This window comes from Phanerochaete carnosa (genome assembly GCF_000300595.1).
Source record: "Phanerochaete carnosa HHB-10118-sp unplaced genomic scaffold PHACAscaffold_1, whole genome shotgun sequence".
In the NCBI taxonomy this organism is placed as follows: Eukaryota; Fungi; Basidiomycota; class Agaricomycetes; order Polyporales; family Phanerochaetaceae; genus Phanerochaete; species Phanerochaete carnosa.
The window spans coordinates 484,503-504,008 of record NW_006767628.1 but is presented as its reverse complement, the minus strand read 5'-3'; the positions used below and the strand labels follow the sequence as shown (position 1 = coordinate 504,008).

At 52.9% G+C, this 19,506-nt stretch overlaps 2 protein-coding genes across 2 annotated transcripts; both read right to left on the bottom strand.

Moving 5' to 3' along the window:
* Positions 1-8,762: 8,762 nt before the first annotated feature.
* PHACADRAFT_189414 (uncharacterized protein) lies at positions 8,763-9,957 on the bottom strand (the record flags this gene model as incomplete). Its single annotated transcript, XM_007389689.1, has 4 exons — positions 8,763-9,404; positions 9,672-9,766; positions 9,815-9,863; positions 9,916-9,957. The coding sequence occupies 4 exons, from the start codon at positions 9,955-9,957 to the stop codon at positions 8,763-8,765; spliced, it is 828 nt and encodes a 275-aa protein (XP_007389751.1).
* An 8,107-nt stretch (positions 9,958-18,064) lies between these two features.
* Positions 18,065-18,907, bottom strand: PHACADRAFT_203519 (uncharacterized protein; the record flags this gene model as incomplete). The annotated part of the gene is made up of 3 exons (XM_007389688.1): positions 18,065-18,101; positions 18,154-18,416; positions 18,636-18,907. Coding segments are annotated over 3 exons (572 nt in total), but the record flags the coding sequence as incomplete, so codon positions are not given.
* Positions 18,908-19,506: the final 599 nt, after the last annotated feature.

Genomic DNA, 19,506 nt, shown 5'->3' with positions numbered 1-19,506 from the left:
CGCGGTTATCTCCGGGAACCCGTTTTCGCCATGTCCGCGCAGCTTAGTGAGTCACTAGCCGCCAGTAGCGAGAGCTCAACCTCTCGTACGCTTCAAAAAATTTTCTCCTTTGAGCGTAAGTATCTTTGTTTCATAGGTCATCTATAGCTTCCCGGTTGTACAGTACTGTAGACGCATCAAATGTCCGTATCGTTACTATCGTAGGCCTAGCTTCCAACGCGACCATCCTGCCAGCCGGCCCTCTGCGCGTGCAGTCGGCCAGCCGCCCCCAGACGACTCTGACGTGAAAGCTCAGGGGGCCTTGAAGTGATATGCTGGCATGCGACAACGGCAGTATTGCTGCCTGGCTAGCGGCACGTTATCACCTTCGCATAGGATAGTTCTCAGTTTTTGTTTATTCCTCTGAGACTCGGGTTTTCGGACCTTCGAGCTGAGTTGCTGAAACGATGCTTACCCGGTGAGCTCTTGCATACCAAAAATTATTCATATAACATCAGAAGCTGCAGCTTATAGTATCACGGCATCAAAAGGTTTCTGCTACGACAGTAAGTATCGGGCATGTGCTGGCAATGTCCTCGCGACTAGTCCTAATCCTTCTCAAGTTGATAAATATACAACTTTACAAAGATTCGCATTCCGATATGTTTTATGCTGTAACCCATGCGAGTAGTTCTCGTGTGCTTGAGACGGCTCAGGTGACCATTACCAGGTACGCTGCCTTCATGCGATACGTTGTACATTAATGGAGCCCCGAGGCGATGCGCCTGCGGCACAAAGAATCTGCGAGCGCGTGTTTGCTAAAACCTCATGGATGCTACCATCTTTCGCGTTTAAATGTGGACACTGTTGACAGCATCATGCAACTGACCGCGAAGACTCCCAAGCCCTGTCATGCGTCTTTGTTGTCGTTCCGAAATAAGTATCCGGCTCCTCGAGATTCCTGACAACGCAAATATAGCATTTCCATTCAGCATTTTCATCGCATCTTGCTCTATATCTTTGATCCGCGATGGCTTGGGATTCGGTACTTCGATGCCGGCTGGTGACCAGGCTCAACCGCGGTTTGATGCCGAGATCGCAGTCACAAACATTATCAACATCATGGCTGGTGCGTCCCTTCACCTCACTCGTGCATGTGCGCACAGAACAACGGCGATGCAGTGCTCGTAGCGACGCGCAACTTGCACTCTCGGCGGCGGCTCAATCACGAGTACTGTACGAGTACTGTGCCTGTGCAGTATTCATGGTCACGGACCGCTACTGGATTGCGCTCCGTGTGGGCGTATAGAGTCAGCTCCAGTGATTGAACGGGCGTATGGGCTGTCTAGATGCCACCAGCTATGTCGAGCACGGCCGAGCGAGTGTGTCATGTGGCGCACGGCGTCAGTCAGACTCTGCCTTTTAACGAGCGCGCCATAAACCGACGAGTCGTAGTGAGTTGCGTTGTTCGGGGAATATAAGCCACCTCGTCAGTATTTGATTCTATTAGTACTGGAGCCATGAGATTGAATGGTGATGAGATTTTAGTGGGACGAAGTCACAACAATTCTGCGCGGCAGTTCGACACCAAATATGCCTGCACTGCTTCCTAATCATGTACGCGATCGCATACTATACCTCAAAAGAGATATTACAGCAACAAGCTAAATAGTTGCGCTGACTGGGGCTCTGTGCAAACTGCTGGGGTGGGTTCGAAATGAGGTCGCGTTTCAGCTGCCCTATTTGAGGAGCTTATAAAGCCCATCTGCTGTACTCACGTTTGGTTATTCGTCAAGGTATTTATGATATCTGCATTGTAAGGATGTACCATCCAACACATGATCCCTCTTTGATGTTCTACTATCTTGATACATAGCAGCAGACTACAGTCAACTGAGCTGATACAGAGATCTGATATAGGGGCTGTACTGGGTTACGGACACGCTGTAGTATATATTCTTCACAGACTAGTCTATTGCCCCGCATCAACCTACCTACACCTTCTCACCAGAGCTAACATGGGTCAGTCATACAGCAACCCATTAGAGCAATATCTTCAACAATAGTACAGCTGTTCTCTCTTCTCCCTTCAAAATTCACACCCTGACACTGACACCGTTTACATCTATTTAGTCTTATATGGAATTATTTGTCATATTCGCTTGCCGGTACGTTGTGGTATTGCTGAGCTCGAGGAATACCGGTCAAGCCTACTGATCTTCCACCAGGCCTCCAGACCTACGAATATATCGTAACATTTGACCAAGAAATCGCTCTGGTGTGGAGGAGAAAGTTTACAGCGACATCGCTGCTGCTGCTAAGCACTCGGTGGCTCATGCTTTTGAGTGTGGTTTTCATGTTTTCGCCAACGACACTAGCTGGGTGTGAGACTGCTTATGTTGCTCAACTGTAAAGACGAGTATACTGACCATTTTTACCCCACCCGGGCCATATTATTTCTCCAGGTGTATCTCTCTCTCTTTCGCAGAACAATTTCTGATAAATCATCACACTTATCGCAAGCTGCAAATCGAACATCATAGCCAACGATCTGAGATATGCGGCAGGTCTCATGGTGATACCATGTGAGCACACCTGCCATGCATCGATGGTTCTATGACCTATCTTGTCAGCAGTATTCTCCGCTCTGCGTGTATATGCACTCTGGCATGGGTCAAGGATGCGACATCTCTTCTCCGCCATTGTTCTCATACTTGGGGCAATTCCCATTGTAACAAACATTGTGCGCCATACTTCCCTCATCATACAGCTGTAAATTGACCATACTGAATTTCATGTAGTTTGGCTATACGCACAGCATTTTTGTGGATCAAAACACGTCCCTGATAGGTCCGACTTGCAGCAGCATGTTCACCTTTTCTGCAGGGCTCACCACAGCGTGAGTTGTGGGATTTAATGGTGCTATGCTGTGTCCTGATAACTTCTCTTAGGTGTACGTCTGTCATATTTTGGCATATACTCGTGCATTCAAGTGATACATATTCATGCAGTGCTTGCCCTCACAAGAGCCAGTGCGATTGCTGCCGACATTCTTGTTCTGGTGCTGACATGGCTAAAATCATTCAGGCACTTCCAAGAGATGCGACAGCTCAGGCTCAGCTCGTCGATTTCTGCTATACTGCTCCGGGATGGTATGCATCCAATATTAATTTTACTCGCTTTCCTGCAATGTGACTCATGGAACGCTAACACAGGCACACTTTATTTTGTGTAAGTTGAATGAACTGAGATGGCTCAGTGATGCTCTCTAATGCATGGTTCTTCAGCGCCCTTCTAGTCATGAATATCCTGCAGCTCCTAACATTTTCGAACAGCGCCACTCGTGTTGTGAGTAGCTATATGCATCCTTACTCCAGAAGGGTCAAATTATGTGGCTGCAGGAAAACTATGCAGACGTTTTTCTCCTGTCAATGGTACTAATCTCACATATCCTGAGGAGAGCCATGCACACTAACCATACACTGTTATATGCAGCCTCTCGTGATGACGCAACGATTTATTCTTAATCTCCGCCAGCTGCGCAGCTCCTCAGGAAACAGTAACTCAGATGCACGGCATTTCTCTCGCTTCTCTGTCAATTTCAGAATCCCCTCCGATTTTATTGGGAACATTGGAGAGCCTTTGGAGCATGGGCAGTCGGAGGTGATGTTAGAAGGTGGAGACAGTGCAGGGAAGGAGCCGCAGAATAGACCGGACGAGGATCCCCTGCAGCAGGTAGGTGCATCATGATTATGATCCATGCATTGGGTTAATATAAGGAGAATTAATATTGCTCAACAGACATCCCAGCTTGCTGCCGGGCTGACGGAGTCATCAATTCACAGCGCATAATGTCAGACCTTCATGTTTTAGGTGTGCACACATTGGTGCCACACGCATAACTTTTGCATTCACTTTCTCACGCTTCAAGGTATATAGTAACTACACTTGCATGCAACCATTCCCCACGCGTTTGGACCGCTACCGTCGGCGTTGCCCCTCGGGAGCGTGCAATACACACCCTTTCGCTGTTGTACGCGCCCGCGCCCCCAGTTCCCCAGGTTATTTCAATACATAAGGCGCGGCAATCATGGTGCAATGCATTATTGGTTGTCCGTGAAGCTCGACAGATAGGGCAGCTTTCAGCGTTGGTTGATTCCAAGTACAGCTATATATATAATTCGCAATTACAGAGCGATCGAGCTATGTCATATGCAGATTGTGAACCATTGGATTTTTGACTGTGGCGCTCATTTTTCGATGTATAAACTAATACCTCGGCCCTTATCATACTTTCATTCTGATTTCGCCGGAGCTATATATATCATACCTTAAATTGTATTAGCTGGTCATCTGTCAAGGCACCATGCAAGGCGTGGCGTATTGCACGATTGAATCTCTTGATATCAAGTGTGGCCGGCTGTTAGGTCAACAACCTGTGAGTAGCTTGACGCTGTCTTCCCTAATGGGTGGTAATGCTCAATTTTTAACACGTACCCAATAAATTTGCGGCGCGGAAACCCTGAGGACAGCCTCGTTTCCATGTTAACACTCTGCTGCGCCATGTAGTGGCCACGATAACATCTTGACGCCTCCTATCCAGGACCTGCACGATTTACATTACGCAACGCGATATTGACCTTCTTCCAAAAATACAGCGCAAAAAAAAGCAGAGTGGGTCCCTGTATAGGTTGTAAGCGGTTGGCCAACGCGGACCACAACTTCCGCATGCGGCATGACCCCAGTCAGCTAGACCGCTTGCGGGGACCATGGTCGCGAGTCCATCGACGGCGGCCTACAGATGTTCGACAGTCCTTCATACCATCCTCATACAGGCTGATCCCGAGCCTAATTGTGGCGCGCCTGGAACACTTCAGTGCCAGCCATCTCGTCGTCCAGAAGCACGCGTACGTGGGAAACAGTCGGAAAACTCGCTACGATATCCTGACGCCTCGTGACTTAATATGTACGTCTTTCTGTTCGATAATGTCGAGTAATACTGAGCCCACCGAATGCAACAGCCAGCGGTCTACTGCACCTTCTGTAAGCCGTTTCACCGCAGCTGCTGAACGCACGTCGACTCACCACCACATATCCCCAAAATTCTAGCCGATCTTCCCTTCGTCTGAAGAATCAGGCCACCAACGGTCCAGGCCACCGTTGATACCACTGGCCTGTCCCGCAGACCGGCTCAAGCTGTACATGAGGCGCTCAACATCAACATCTGCACTCTTCGCGGGAACACAACGCGCAGAAAAACAGATGGGACGTCGCCGTCTGGCGCACGGACGGTGTAGAGCGAACGCTGTGATGCGCCCACGCTCCACAACAGCGACGCACACGACTGCGGACTCCACCGCCTGTCTGTCACGCACAGCGAAGATACTACATTGGTGCGCCCGTCCCCGCCCATATTCTGCTGGCTGTAAATTATCATCGGTGGCGATGCGCCTGTAGATATTGGCACGTGCCGCAGGATCGTCGATGGCAAGATAAAACTCAAGTCCGCGGTCGTGCGGCGTCGGGCCTAGCAACAAGAGTAATCTCCGTGCGGGCGCTGGTGACTCATCGTTGCTAAAATGTGCGTGCCGTGCCACCAGCGACTTTCGATGAACAAGCTTCTCTTTTGTGCGTGTTAGGTTGGATGATGTGCGTGCCGAACTGCAAGATGCTTGGCGAGGCCATCAACGCGACAGCCTCGCAAGCTGTCAGCTTATAGCTTCGAGAATATCTACACGACTCAGTGGATGAGGATCGCGGAGAAGAGGACCATCTGGATTCGCAGAACTCAATAAGCGGCGAGAGCAAAATATCTAGTCAGCACACGCACACACAGAAGTAACACGCCAGCATCCTCTGAGTAGCCTTACGCCCTTCAATCGTTCATCAAATGCACGCCCAACTGCCTGCCCTACGCGACACCCACGGCTTCGACGACCCGGAAGATGGCCGTGTGATCCCAAGCACGGTATGCGCCCGCGACGGTCTCTGATGTCGTCTAGACGATGTTAACACGGTCGTCGCCGGCGAACGAGCCGCTGGAGCCACACTCGGGCACCAATATGGGGTCTCCGCATCAGTTAACTAACGACGGGAGAGCTGGAAGAGGACACACCCGCCGAACACTCGCGTGCGCTAGTTTAGGTCGACGAGATTATCCACGAGTGGTCGAGTCCGCGACGCATGCAGCTTAGTGCTGCGATAGGGAGACGGATGTCCAGGTATCGTGTGACAGATGGCTTGTTCTTGACTGAAAGCACAGTGGGCTAGCGGGTGTGCCCAACCAAAGCTGAGACAAGGGACAACAAGGGACAACGGCATGCTCACTGATTCCTCAACTATAAAAGTGGCAGGTGTCTATAACTAACTATGAACATCGAGGCACTTGCATCAAGATCGAAGTGTATGCGAGAGCGCGGCTTCCAGAGTATCAGAGGGCAAAAAACGAGCAGGTGGGCGCACCGGCGCAGAGCACTCAGAGACGCGTAGACGCGCGATGATCAAAGCCGTTATCAGTAACTGATTAGATAAGAGTAAACAACAGAGGCGCTTATCTGCGTCTTGCTCGTTTGGCCTTGTCAGTCACAACTTCCTTACATCCTGATCTTCCCTAGTCTTTCGACACAAACGTGTTCTCCGACATCTGACCCGTGTCGATACGTTGCGCTCTACCAGGTACGTGCTACGCTCTCACAGCTGATACGCGCGACGTCCTCGATGGCCCTAGTACTCGTTCTGCATCGAGGATGGAAGCTCGACCTCCTCTCCTCTCCTTGGTTGAAATCAGCCGTAATGCATACTTGCATACGTTCATCAAACCCTCAATATGGTGCGTAAACTCTTCACCGCTCGGCCACAGCGATTTTCACCTGCGGCCCGCGTTGTTCTGTACAGGGTGATTCCAGTCCCCGTACCATACGACATACTTCGTCCTATCGTCCCAGAAGTGATAATCAACTCCAATAAAGGTCGTCTTGTCAGCACTTGGGTGTTTTTCTGTGCAGAGTGCAGACAAAGTGAGTTGCGATAGTTCTTGTTATTGGACCGCATCTTACAGATCACACATGTGCCTCTTCCAGGGACGAGTTCTACACCTCAAGCGCAATTCGAATTGCAGCTGTGGAAGCCGGCCAAAACTAGGCGCATCATTCTGAAAGCGGTGGCAAGAGCGTTGTGTAGCAAGCTGAACAAGGTTCGTAAAGATGGGCTTTAATAGAGAGATACCTGTAGAGATAGCTCACGTCCAATCATGTAGGCAACACAAAAATCCTCTGCCCCCAGTCAAATCTTGTCGTGTACTATGTCTAGCGTTCCAGCACGAGTGCTCAATGTCTTACCATCCCGAACAGATTCCACGTCTCGCCTTTCCACTCCGTATCGCGGTTACTGTGATACATAGTCCCACCTATAGACGAGCTGCCCGTGCATAGCTTATACAGGGCACGATGTAAACGGAAGCACACACCTTCTATCTTTCGAGTTGGCACTGCATGCACCGCTTGCGCTGCACCCGCGGCTCATCATGCGCGCGGCAGACCGTCAAGTTGACATGCATGAGCGTACGCTTTCTGGCTCATATGCATCGCATTGACACTGACGAGCGTGAACATGCCAGATATTTGCCGGTGCCTGTAGGCGAGCGAACACTTTTCGAAACGCTCTGCACTCGTGGTGCGCGTCGCCGCTGGTGCCAGAGCCCACCTGACTCCTTACACCCCCGCTGTAAGTCCCAATTCTCTCAACGGTCGCGTTCGTCTTCAATTTACATTTCTGTCTGTCCCAGCATCGTCTCATGCGTCTCGAGCATGCGTCCCTCAAGTAGAAAATCGCCAAGACAGATCTCGTATGTTGGATGTTGTAGCGCGCGGTGACTTGTCCGGCTAACGAGCTCGCCAAGTCAGAAACCGTACGCCAGTCAGCGCATTCTACCCGCTCATTGGTATGCTAACAGGACGAATGTTGCTCCTAGATCGTTCGCCTATGCTCTGCCCCCGGTCGCACCATGACCTCTGAAGTCGTCAGCGCAGGCAATGCCCGGGCTACCATCATGCTGGTCGATATAATTGGGATTGGGACGCGGAGCTAACACGAAACACCCCGGACGCTTAAGGAGTTTGGGGCGGAGTTACGTGCTGTTCGAGTTGCGGAGGCGAGACATAACGTCGGACGGTGAGCGTGCTGAGGCCTGGACGTAGGTGACAAGGTGTATATTATCGGTCGCAAGCGGCCTATGATGAAGAGTAGCTGCTATATAGAGGTAGCGGTGCGAGCCTGGTGGTGTTTGGCGTGATTCGGAACATTAACGATATTAGATGTAGCGATACCGCGGTGTATCGCTTCGCTTCCAGAATCCACGCCATTCTGCCCAAGGCCAAGCGAAGGAGCCGGCCCGGCTATTCTGCCTGAATGTCTACCGTCCGAGTCAGACCCGACTTCTGCGTCGATGTTCTTGCCGAACGCGAATCGGTGAAGTCGCTAGAGGCTTGGGAAGAGCACTGCAGGAGGGCATGATTCTGAGAAGCAGCAGACGCCTTCAGTACCGCGACGACCAGGGTCGGCGTCGAGAAAGAGAGGCAAACTAGCTCACGAATAAATGTGCGCGTTTCCTCAACGTTTACAGACGCACGGCGTCTTCCTCTTCCGGTGCCCTACCGTTCTCTCCTCATCCAGATATGCACTCGTCGCCTTCACAGCTCCGCCAACCCCGCCAACCTCTTTCTGACGCTGCCTTCCTCGTCCGTCTCGCTCGTCGAGTACCGCCTGACCGGTGGAGCGCTCAGTCTTCACTTGTCCGGCCCGAGCCCGCAGGGGGCCACCGAGCAGTACGGCGCATTCGCAGGCCTGCAGACGTGGCAGCCGATGTGGAGCCTCGGCTTCCATTCATGCCGCTGAGGTTGCTTCAGCTGGACCGGGATGCGCGAGCGGGTGTGGCGCATATACAACGCGAACATTCCGCTCGAAGGCGCGTCGCGCGCGTTGGAGCGTGGGGGCCGATAGGGCCGCCAGTGATGTGGAATGTCATTAACTTGCTTCATGCCATGAGAGACTTCACGGCGGTTTGGTGTCGCTCTCAGCGGTGCTCGATGTAGATGGGATGCGAACCATGGCTGCAGAGACGAATCAGCCATGGTGCACTTCTCGAGAGCAAGGAAAGAAACCCACGCGCTCCGGTCGGTGGGATCAGCAACGTCCCGCACCCACATCTTTTGGATCATCCCGACGCCGCCTTCGGTGCCAGCGTCTCTGCGGAAACCGCTGCTCGCGATGACCTCTCCAAGGCCGTAGATGTTCGTCTCGAGCGGAAGCGCAGACGCGAGTTGAATGTACTGGGAACCGAACGCTAGCGGGGAGCCATCAAGGGCAGTGGAGTTGTCTGTCGAGATGGGCGTGGGGGAAAGAGAAGAGATCCTGGTGTAAGACAGGGGCTGTGCATCAGGCTCAGAGCGGCGTGTGATCCGGAACGCGAACGGAGAAGTCTCATGGTTGAGACGATATCAGAGTTGTTTCTGTGAAAGGAAGTCGGCTTTCCTGGAAAGTCGATTACCGAAGATGGGGGGCAGTGAACTGGAAATTCGCAGTGCCGAAGATGTTCACATGTAGCCTGCCACGAGTAAACACATAGTATTTCAGGATGCAAATGAACGCTCTCACATCGTATCAGAATCATAGATAACTTCTGGGGCCAGGTTTACAATACCCTGCCCGAACACGTTGCAAGCAAGGCTGGCCAGTTTGAGCTGAGCGGCCAGCCCAGTGTCCATCTCCTGCAGCGCGCTCAGAGTATGGCCTGCAACATGTCAGATGCTGCCGTCATTCCATACAATGTGCGACTCACCGGGGCAACTCGAGACGTTGAGCGAAAGCGTGGGCGCTCTGAGTGTAGACTGATGGAGAGGCGCGTCACGTTGGAGCTTAGGACGGCTCTCGGCCCATCACGAGCACGGCCAGCAGAATCGCGGCAAGAACTGCGGACAGCATCGTCAGTGCGAGGCCGAGGGCTCAGAATGAAGTGGGTCGAAGGGTGGGTCTAAAAGCAAAATGAACCGGCCGAGCTTTATAAAGCGCTGGCTTGGCTTGGCCATCGGGGAGCTGATGCCAGGGCATCAAGCGACGTCAGCATCGAGAGCATACGCACGGCAGCCGCCGTCACGGGTGCAAACGTCTAACATGGCCAGTGGCCACGCTGGCGTGGCACACGTGACCCTGGTAGGGCGCCAAGGCCGAAACATCCGTGCCGGGCTAGAATTTCCTCAGATGCACACCAGAAGTAGGGTGCTGGAGTCGCTAAGCGGGCATTGACTAGTTACGGTTGCCGAGCAGGCTCAGGTCAAATTCCCGAGACCCAAGTCAGAAACCCAAACCTGATACTATCAGCGCTCGGATAACCGCCGCACACCACCAATCTCCGAGTGCACTGGCGCCTCTTACTCTGAACATTTGAGCATTTTCAGCATAAATAATCGATTAATATTGCATGTATACGAGGTTAGAAGTCAAATGAAGCATGTCAATCATCGTTGGCAGGCCAGGCGGTGGGGTGAACAGCGATGGCGGCGTTAGGCGCCCATTTTCCATATAGAAGCAGCGCGTCGGGGCTTGGGCCCCCTTGCCGTCGGGAGTCGTTGCAAGTGTGCTTGACCTTGCCCTCCTGTATAGCTATTTTACTAAATGTATATATATTATCAGCCGCCAACCTAGTTATGACCAATATCACCTAGTGAGAACAAGTCATGCTTAGTGATGTGCGGGCCGGGCCTCAAAGCCTCCAAGCCCGCCAAGCCCGGCCCAAAAAGCCTGGCCCGAGTCAAGCCTGGCAGCGGGCTCAAGGCCGGGCTCGGAGCGTAGTCAAGCCCAAGCCCGGCCCGGAAGCCCAGGCTTGGGTGTGCTGGCTCCGTTACCGTTCCCTGAGTTCAGAATGAGGAGAGAGCGACCTAATATGCACATAGAAGACAAAATGTAGATATTTTAGATGTAACGGCTCCCGCCGAGCACGATTGTGCGTCACCATCTGGTGCCTGCCGTAGGCGCACGCTCGTGGACTTCGCTGCGACTCGACTTGTTCCGCAGATGTAGATCTTCTGGAGGTTATAATTTAGTGAGTACATGCAGTATTAATCTACTACACCCAAATACATTCCCTTTTGATAGCACCGGAACACTTGTTGTATTGTGAGCAAGCCCGGGCTTAAGCCCAAGGCTTGGGCCGGGCTCGGGCTCGGCTCGGGCTCAGGGCTCGGCTCGACGTCGCCACAAGCCCAAGCCCGAGCTTTGAGCCCAAGCCGGGCCCGCACATCACTAGTCATGCTGTACCACCCATGTTTGAAGAATTGTTAGAGGTTACAGGTGTTGCAAATGTTGATGCGCATATCGCAATGTTGTCTCACATCTCTATCATACCTTGACATCCCTAACACGATGTGTGATCGTTCGCCGAAGCGGCTAGGGCCTCTTCGCACGCCGTGTTTTGCTCACTTCACACTAGCTTTCTAGACCACCCCGCTTCGTCCAGACCTGACTCCCTCCTCTCCCTCTTCTTCCCGTGCTACTGCATCAATTTTGTAGCAGCCCCATGCACATGGAATGGTGGCAGTAGGATTGATTTTATTTATTTATTTTGCTACCTGTTTTCTGCATGTTATAATAGACAGCGCAGCCCCATACAAGCATATATGTTTCTCGACCGCCCTACGGTGCATGCCAACAGGTAATCTTTTGATAAGCATCTTTGCTCCCTGAGAGAATGCAGGAAACCCGCTATAGGTATAATAGAGCACATATCGATTGTTAGGAATGAGGTGAATGCGCTCCTCATGCCGCCAGCAATCGGATTTTTACTCCCTCATGGTGGGGGCATTCAAAGTCTACACGCGCTTCAGTCGCGTTTCACTTCGTTCGAAGCGACTCTCGATGCGGCCATGAATTGGTTTTGCGCGCACACTCTGAATGCCTCTATTGGACAAAACCGTGATTTCTGTCAAATGAATCTCAGACAAAAATCAAGCCTCCAAGATCACGAAACCCCGAATCACAAAATTTGCCAGATCTTGACCTCCACAATCTCATCCGTGCAGCTGTGTACGCAGTGACGAGAAGGGCGGGCGTCTGGGTGATCGAATGTACATGTACTTAAGCGGCTGCCCTCAGCCTGAGGTGCTGCCTGCATCCACCGCTTTCTCTCCCTTGAGATTTGCGACAATTTGCTTCTGCAAAACACCTTCTCTTCGATAGACCGATGAAGCTCGTTGCCATACTCTCCACCTACGTGGCTCTCGTAGTCGTCGCGCTGAGCAGCATGACAGCTGCTAGTCCTGTTCCACAATTTGCCGTACGTCGCACCCCGCGCTTTTGCACGCACTCGCCGTTCTCTGACAGATCCCTTCACTTGTAGGGGCCTCAACAGCTTGGTAATAAAGTCAGCTCCCTTGCCCTACTTGGTTTCTCCTGTGATCTGATGTTTGCGAATAACTAACTTCAGGGGCCGGCGTCAGACAGCATCGTGGAGCCCTGCGTGGAATGCGTGTTCCGTTAATAGTTGTAGCGCACGCCACCTATCTGTGCACAACGAGTCTTTCCGCACCGTTTGGGCCTCAAATAAGCTCTGTATATCTGTTGAAGACTTCTTGGTCTCGGTCTCCATCGTTCCCTTTCCTTCGCTTGAATTCTGCACACAGTGTGTACCAAGTATGCCGGCCCAGTATATTCTAAGTCGCTCTCCATTATCATGCGCGAGGTGTGTCTAAGACTTCTATGTGCTAGTAAGCTATCATCTGCATTAGCACCGTTTCCTGTGCATGTCATACTGCCAATATCGTCACGTTCGACGTCGATAGTGATCACTTATGAGTCACTGGGGGCCTAATCTCGTTCCGAATTCATCGGTGCTCTACGTCTTACGTGTTGGCCACCGCGCACAAAAATGTTGTGCGGTCGGAAGTGATGCTAGAAGGTGGAGAGGGTGCGGGGGAGGAGCCGCAGGATAGACCGAATGCGGATCCCCTGCAGCAGCCTAAGGTAGGTGCATCATGATTATCATCCATGTATTGAGCTCATTCAAAGGGAATTAATATTGCTCAGCAGATATCCCATCTCGCCATCGAATTGACGGAGGTATCAATGAATAGCGCATAAGGCGCAGCAGTTACGATAAATGCATGGCATTGGATTTCCGCGAAAGCCCGACGGATAGGTGCGCTTTCAGCGTTGGTTGATTACAAGTACAGGTCTACATATAAATTTTGCACCTACAGAACGATCAAGCTATATTGAACGCAGGCTGTGAATTGTTAGCGTCTTGACTATCGCATGCCACTCGTTTTTTGCTGTATATTTATAGTGCTTCGGTCCTTATCGTACCATCATTCTGGGTCCGCTGGTGCTATCTATATCATACGTTAAATTGTATTAGCTGGTCACCTGTCAGGGGTCCATGCAAGGTGTGCCACTGTGTCACGCCATTAAATCTCTTGATATTAGGTGTGGTTAGCTGCCAGGTCAATAACCTGCGAGTGGCCTGGCGTTGCCTTCTCGGCGGGTAGACGTGGTGGTCCAAGTCTTATTCTGTGATCCAAGACTTTGCGGTGCGGAAATTCTGAGGACAGGCCTGCCCTGACGTCAACACTTTGCTGCGTCATGCACTAGCCAAGTTATCATCTTGATGCCTCCTATCTATGACCTGCATGACTTACATCACGCAACGCGAGATTTATCTTCTTCCAGCAATACGGCGTAACAAAAGTAGAGGTGTGTTACTGTACAGGTGGTAAGCGGCCGGCCAATGCGGACCACAACTTCCGCATGACCCCAGTCAGCTAGAATGCTCGCGGAGCCATAGTCACGAGTCCGTTGACGGTGGCCCACAGGTGCTCATCATCGGCGCCGACCACCCTTCATACTGATCTCCCTACGGCCAGGCTAGCCCTGAACCTCATTAGGGCGGGCCTAAAGCACCTCTGTGCCGGTCATCTCGTCGTCGAGAAGCACGCGCGTGTGAGCGACAGCCGGAGGACTCGCTACGATATCCTGACGCACCATGATCCAATACATACGTCTTTTTGTTCCAGAGTGTCGAGTAATACTGAGCCCAATGAATGCAACAGCTAGCGATCTACTGCACGTTCCGTAAGCCATTGCATCACAGTTGCTGAGCGCACCCCGACTCATTACCGCATATCCCCTAAATTTTGGCTAGTCTTTTCTTCTTCCAAAGAAGCACACCACCAACTATGCCGGCCACCGTTGATATCACTGGGGCCTGTCCCGCAGACCGGCTCAAGCTCTACATGAGGCGCTCAGCATCAACATCTGCTCTCTTTGGAGGCCGTCCACGTGGGAACACAACGCGCAGAAAAACAAATGGGACGTCACCGTCTGGCGCGCGGATGGCGCAGAGCGAACGCTATGGTGCGCCCACGCTCCGCAACGGCGGCGCACGCAACTGCGGGCTCTACTACCTGTCCATCACGCACGGCGAAGATACTACATTGGTGCGTCTGTCTGCGTCTATGTTCTGGCGGCTGCAAATTCTCATCGGTGGCGATGCTCCTGTAGATATCGGCACGTACCGCGGGATCGTCAAGGGCAAGACAAATTCAAGTCCGTGCGGCGTCGGGCCTAACGACGGGAGTGAGCTCCGCGCGGGCGCTGTTATCACCGCCGAAATGTGTGTGCTGTGCCACCCGCGGCTGTCGATGAACAAGCCTCTTCATTTGTGCGTACTAGGTTCGATGATGTGCATGCCGAACCCCAAGCTGCTTGGCGAGGCCATAAGCGCAACGGCCCCGCAGGCTGTCAGTGGATGAGGATCGCGGAGAAGAGGACCATCTAGAGTCGCGGAACTCAATGATCGGCGAGAGTAAAATATCTAGTCAGGGCACGCACAAAAATTAGCACACCAGTGTCCTTGCGCCCTTCAGTTGTTCATCAAAGTACACGCCTGATTACCTGCCCTGCGTGACGCTCATGGCTTCGACGACCCGGATGGCGGCCGGATGATCCTGGGCGCGGTATACACCCGCGACGGTCTCTGATGTTGCCTAGAGGATGTTCATGCGGCCGTCGTTGGCAAACAAACCGTCGGGGCTACATTTTTGTACCGGTCTGAAGTCACCGCGTGAATTAGCGAACGGTGGGCAAGCTGGAAGAGGGCATATCCGCCGAACGTCCGCGTGCGCTAGTTTGTGTCAATGAGGATGATTCACGAGCGATAGAATCTGCGAAGCATGCAGATGAATCCTGGAATTTGGAGACAGATGTCCAGGTATCGTGCGCAGTATGGTTTGTTCTGGACTGGAAGCACAATACAGTAGGCCAGCGGATGGGCTCAGCCAGAGCTGAGACAAGGGACAACGGCGTGCTCACCAGCTCCTCAACCACAATAATATCACGTCTTTACAACAAACAATTGGCATCGGGGCACTTGCATCAAGATCGAAGTGCATGCGACAACGCGGCTTTCAGAGTATCAGAAGGCAGAATTCAAACGAGCAGGCGCAGAGCACTCAGAGACGCGTAGACGCGCGATGGTCAAAGTCATTATCAGCTACTGATTAGATAAGGGCGAGAAAGTGATTAAGGCGCTTATCTACGTCTTGTTCGTGACCAGTCGCAGCTTCCTTGTATCTCGGTCTTCCTCGGTCTTTCAACGCAGATGCGTTCTCCGACATCTGACCCACGTTGATACATTGCACTCTGCCAGGTACATACCACAGCACCACAGCCGATACGCGCGACGTCCTCGGTGGCCTTACTCGTCCTGCATCCAGGACAGAAGATCGACAACCTCTTCTCCCCTTATCTGAACATAAACTATAATGCACACTCGCATACGTTTATAAAACCTTGAATATGGTGCGCAAACTTCTTGTTACTCGGCCACTGCGACTCTCACCTGCAGCCCGCGTTGTTTCGTACAGGATGATTTCAGCCCCCTTACCATACGATATACTTCGCCCAGTCGTCTCGGAAGCAATCGATAATTCCAGTAAAGATCTTCTTGTCCACTGTCGGGTGCCTGGCGTGCAGAGTGTGGACAGAGTGAGTTGCGATGGTTCTTGTTACGTGACCGCATCTTACGGATCATATATGTACCCCTTTCAGAGCTGAGTCCTGCCCCTCAATCCCAATTTAGGGTGCAGCTGGGGAAGCTGGCCACGAATAGAGGCACTGCCCTGAAGGAGGCGACAAGAGAGCGGTGTATCGAACTGGACAAGGTGCGCAAAGATGCACTTTGATAGAGAGATAGCTGTAGAGACAGCTCAGCTCTAGTCGTGCAAGAACACAACGGTCCGCTGCTCTCGGTCAAATCCTACCATGGATCATGTCGAGCATTCTAGCACGAGTGCTCAATGCCTCACCACCCCGATCAGATTGCTCGTTGCCTTTCCATCCCGTATCGTGGTTACCGCGACACTCAGTCCCACTTGTAGACGAGTTGCCCACGCATGGCTTATAAATGGCATGTTGCAAGCAGAAAAATGCGTCTCCCAGCTCTGAATCTGGCACTGCATGCATCGTTTTGCATTGCATCCGCGGCTCATTATGCGCGGCAGACTTTTAAGTTGACATGCATGAGCGTACGCTTTCTCGCCCATATGTATCGCATTGATACTGAAAAGCGTGAACAGGCCAGATATTCGCCGGTACACGCAGGCGAGCGAACATTTCGCGAAATGTTCTGCACTCGTGGTGCACGTCGCTGCTGGTGCTAGAGCGTATCTGACTCCCTATACTCCCGCTGTGAGTCCCGGTTCTCTCAATAGTCGCGTCCATCTTCCATTTACGTCTCGGTCTGTCCCAGCATCGTCTCATGCGTCCCGAGCACGCACTACTCAAGCCGAAGACCGCCGAGACAGATCTCGTACATTGGGTGTTGTGGCGCGCAGCGACTTGTCCGGCTGACGAGCTCACCAAGTCAGAGACTGTACGCCGGTCAGCGCATTTTGCCCGCTCATTGGTATGCTAACAAGACGAACGTTGCTCCTAGGTCGTTCGCCTATGCTCTGCCCCCAATCGCACCATGATCTCTGAAGTCGTCAGCGCAGGCAATGCCCGGGCTACTACCATGCTAGCAGATATCATTGGGACGCGGAGCTAACACAAAACACCCCGGGACACTTGTTGTGTTTGGGGCGGAGTTACATGCTGTTCGAGTTGCGAAGGCGAGACATAACGTCGGACGGTGAGCGTGTTGTGGCCTGGACGTAGGTGACAGTGTATATTTATCGGTCACAAGCGGCCTGCAATGAAGAGTATTTGCTATATGGGGTCGATTGTGCGAGCCTGGTTGTGTTCTGCGCAGTCCGGAAGATGGTTGATCTCAGATGTAGCGATATGTGGTGTATCGCTTTGCTTCCACGCCGTTCTGCCCAGGGTAAAATGAAGGGGCCGGCTCCGACTGTTCCGCCTCAATATCTACCGTCCGAGTCAGACCCGACTTCTGCGTCGACGTCGTTGCCGAACGCGAGTTGGCGACGTCGCTGGAGACCTGGAAAGAGCACTATGCAGAGCGCATAATTCTGAGAAGCAGCAGACACCATCAGTACCGCGACGACCAGCGTCGGCGTCGAGAGGGAGAGACAAACTAGCACCACGAATAAATGTGCGCGTCTCCTCAACGTTTACAGACGCACGGCGTCTTCCTCTTCAGGTGCCCTACCATCCTCTCCTCGTCCAGATATACACTCATCGCCTCCACGGCTCCGCCGACCCCGAATCCTTCTTCTGACGCTGCCTTCCTCGTCGGTCTCGCTCGTCGAGTACCGCCTGACCGGCGGAACGCACAACCTCGACTAGTTGGCCAGCCCGAGCCCGCGGGAAGTCATCGAACAGTACGGCGCGCTCGTAGGCCTGTCGACATGGCAGCCAGTGTGGAGCTTCGGCTTCCACCGGTGCCGCCGAGCTGAGGCCACTTCAGCCTGACTGAGACGCGCGAACAGGTGCGGCACGTGTGTGACGCGGACATCCCGCTCGAAGGTCCGTCGCGCGCGCGCGCGTTGGAGCGTGTGGGCCGATGAAGTCGCCGGTGATGTGCAATGACATTGTTTGGGATCATGCGGTGAGAGACTTCACGGCGGACCCGGTGTCGTTCTCAGCGGTTCTCGATGTAGATGGTATGCGAACCATGGCTGTGGAGACGAATTAGCCGTACAATTCTCGCCATCAAGGAAGGACACCCACACGGTCTGGTCGATAGGATCAGCAACGTCCCGCGCCCACATGTTTTGGATCATCCCGACGCCGCCGTCGGTGCTGGCATCCCTGCGGAAGCCGCTGCTCGCGACGACCTCTCCTAGGCCGTAGATGTTCGTCCCGAGCGGGAGCGCAGATGTGAGTCGAAGATACTGGTCGTCTGACACTAGCGGGAAGCCGTCGAGGGCGGTGGAGATCATAGGCGGGATGGGCTTGGGGGGAAGAGAAGAGATCCGGGTGTCGAACAGTGGCTATGCGTCAGGCTCAGAGCGACGTGTGACCTAGGACGCAAACGGGGAAGGCTCACAGTTGAAGACGGTATCAGAGCCGTTTTTGTGAATGGAAGTCGGCATTCCTGGAAGGTCGATTACCGAAGATGAGACAGCGAATTGAGAACTGGCAGTGTCAAAATGTCCACGTGCAGCCTGCCATGCTATTGTAGAAAGCAAATGAATGTTCTCACCTCGTACCAGAATCGTAGGCGGGGCCACGTTTGCAATATCCTGCCCGAACGCGCTACAAGCAGCGCCGGCCAGGTTGGGCTGGGTGGCCATCCCAGTGTCTGTCTCTCGCAGCGCGCTCAGAGTATAGCCTGCAAAATGTCCCATTCCACTGTCATATTCTATGATGAGCGACTCACCGGGGTAACTCGAGGACTCAGAATGGAGTGGGTCGATGGACGAGTCTAAAAGCGAAGCGAGCCGACCGAGTCCTATAAAGCGCTGGATTGACCTGGCCATCGAGAAGCCGATGCCCTGACATCAAGCGACGTTGGCGTTTAGTGCATGAGCACTGCCGTCACGGATACGAACGTCTAATCTGGCCATGCTAGACCTGACGTCGAAACACACCGTGGCCCAAGTAATCTCGGCCGGCCCTCGTGACCCTAGTAAGGCGCCAAGGCCCAAGCGTCCGTGCCGGGCTAGAATCTCCTCAGGTGTGCAACAAAAGTAGGGTGCCGAGTCTTTGGACATGAGAGTCGTGGTCCAGGTCCATTCGATGAAGCTCTGCAGGAGACACGTGATTCATCCCTTTGTGGCGCGGTTATCTCCGGGAACCCGTTTTCGCCACTAGCCGCCAGTAGCGAGGGCTCAACTTCTCGCGTCCCAAAACTTCTCTCCTACGAGCGTAAGCATTTTTGTTTTCTATGTCATATATAGCTTACTGATTGTACTGTAGACGGATCATTGGTCCGTATCGTGGCCTCGAGCGCGGCCATCCTGCCGGCCGGCCTTCTGCGCGTGCGGTCGGCCACTCACCCCAGACGACCTCAATGCGGAAGCCCACCGAGGGCCTTAAACTGACATGCCAGCATGCTACAATAGTAGTATTTCTTCTTGT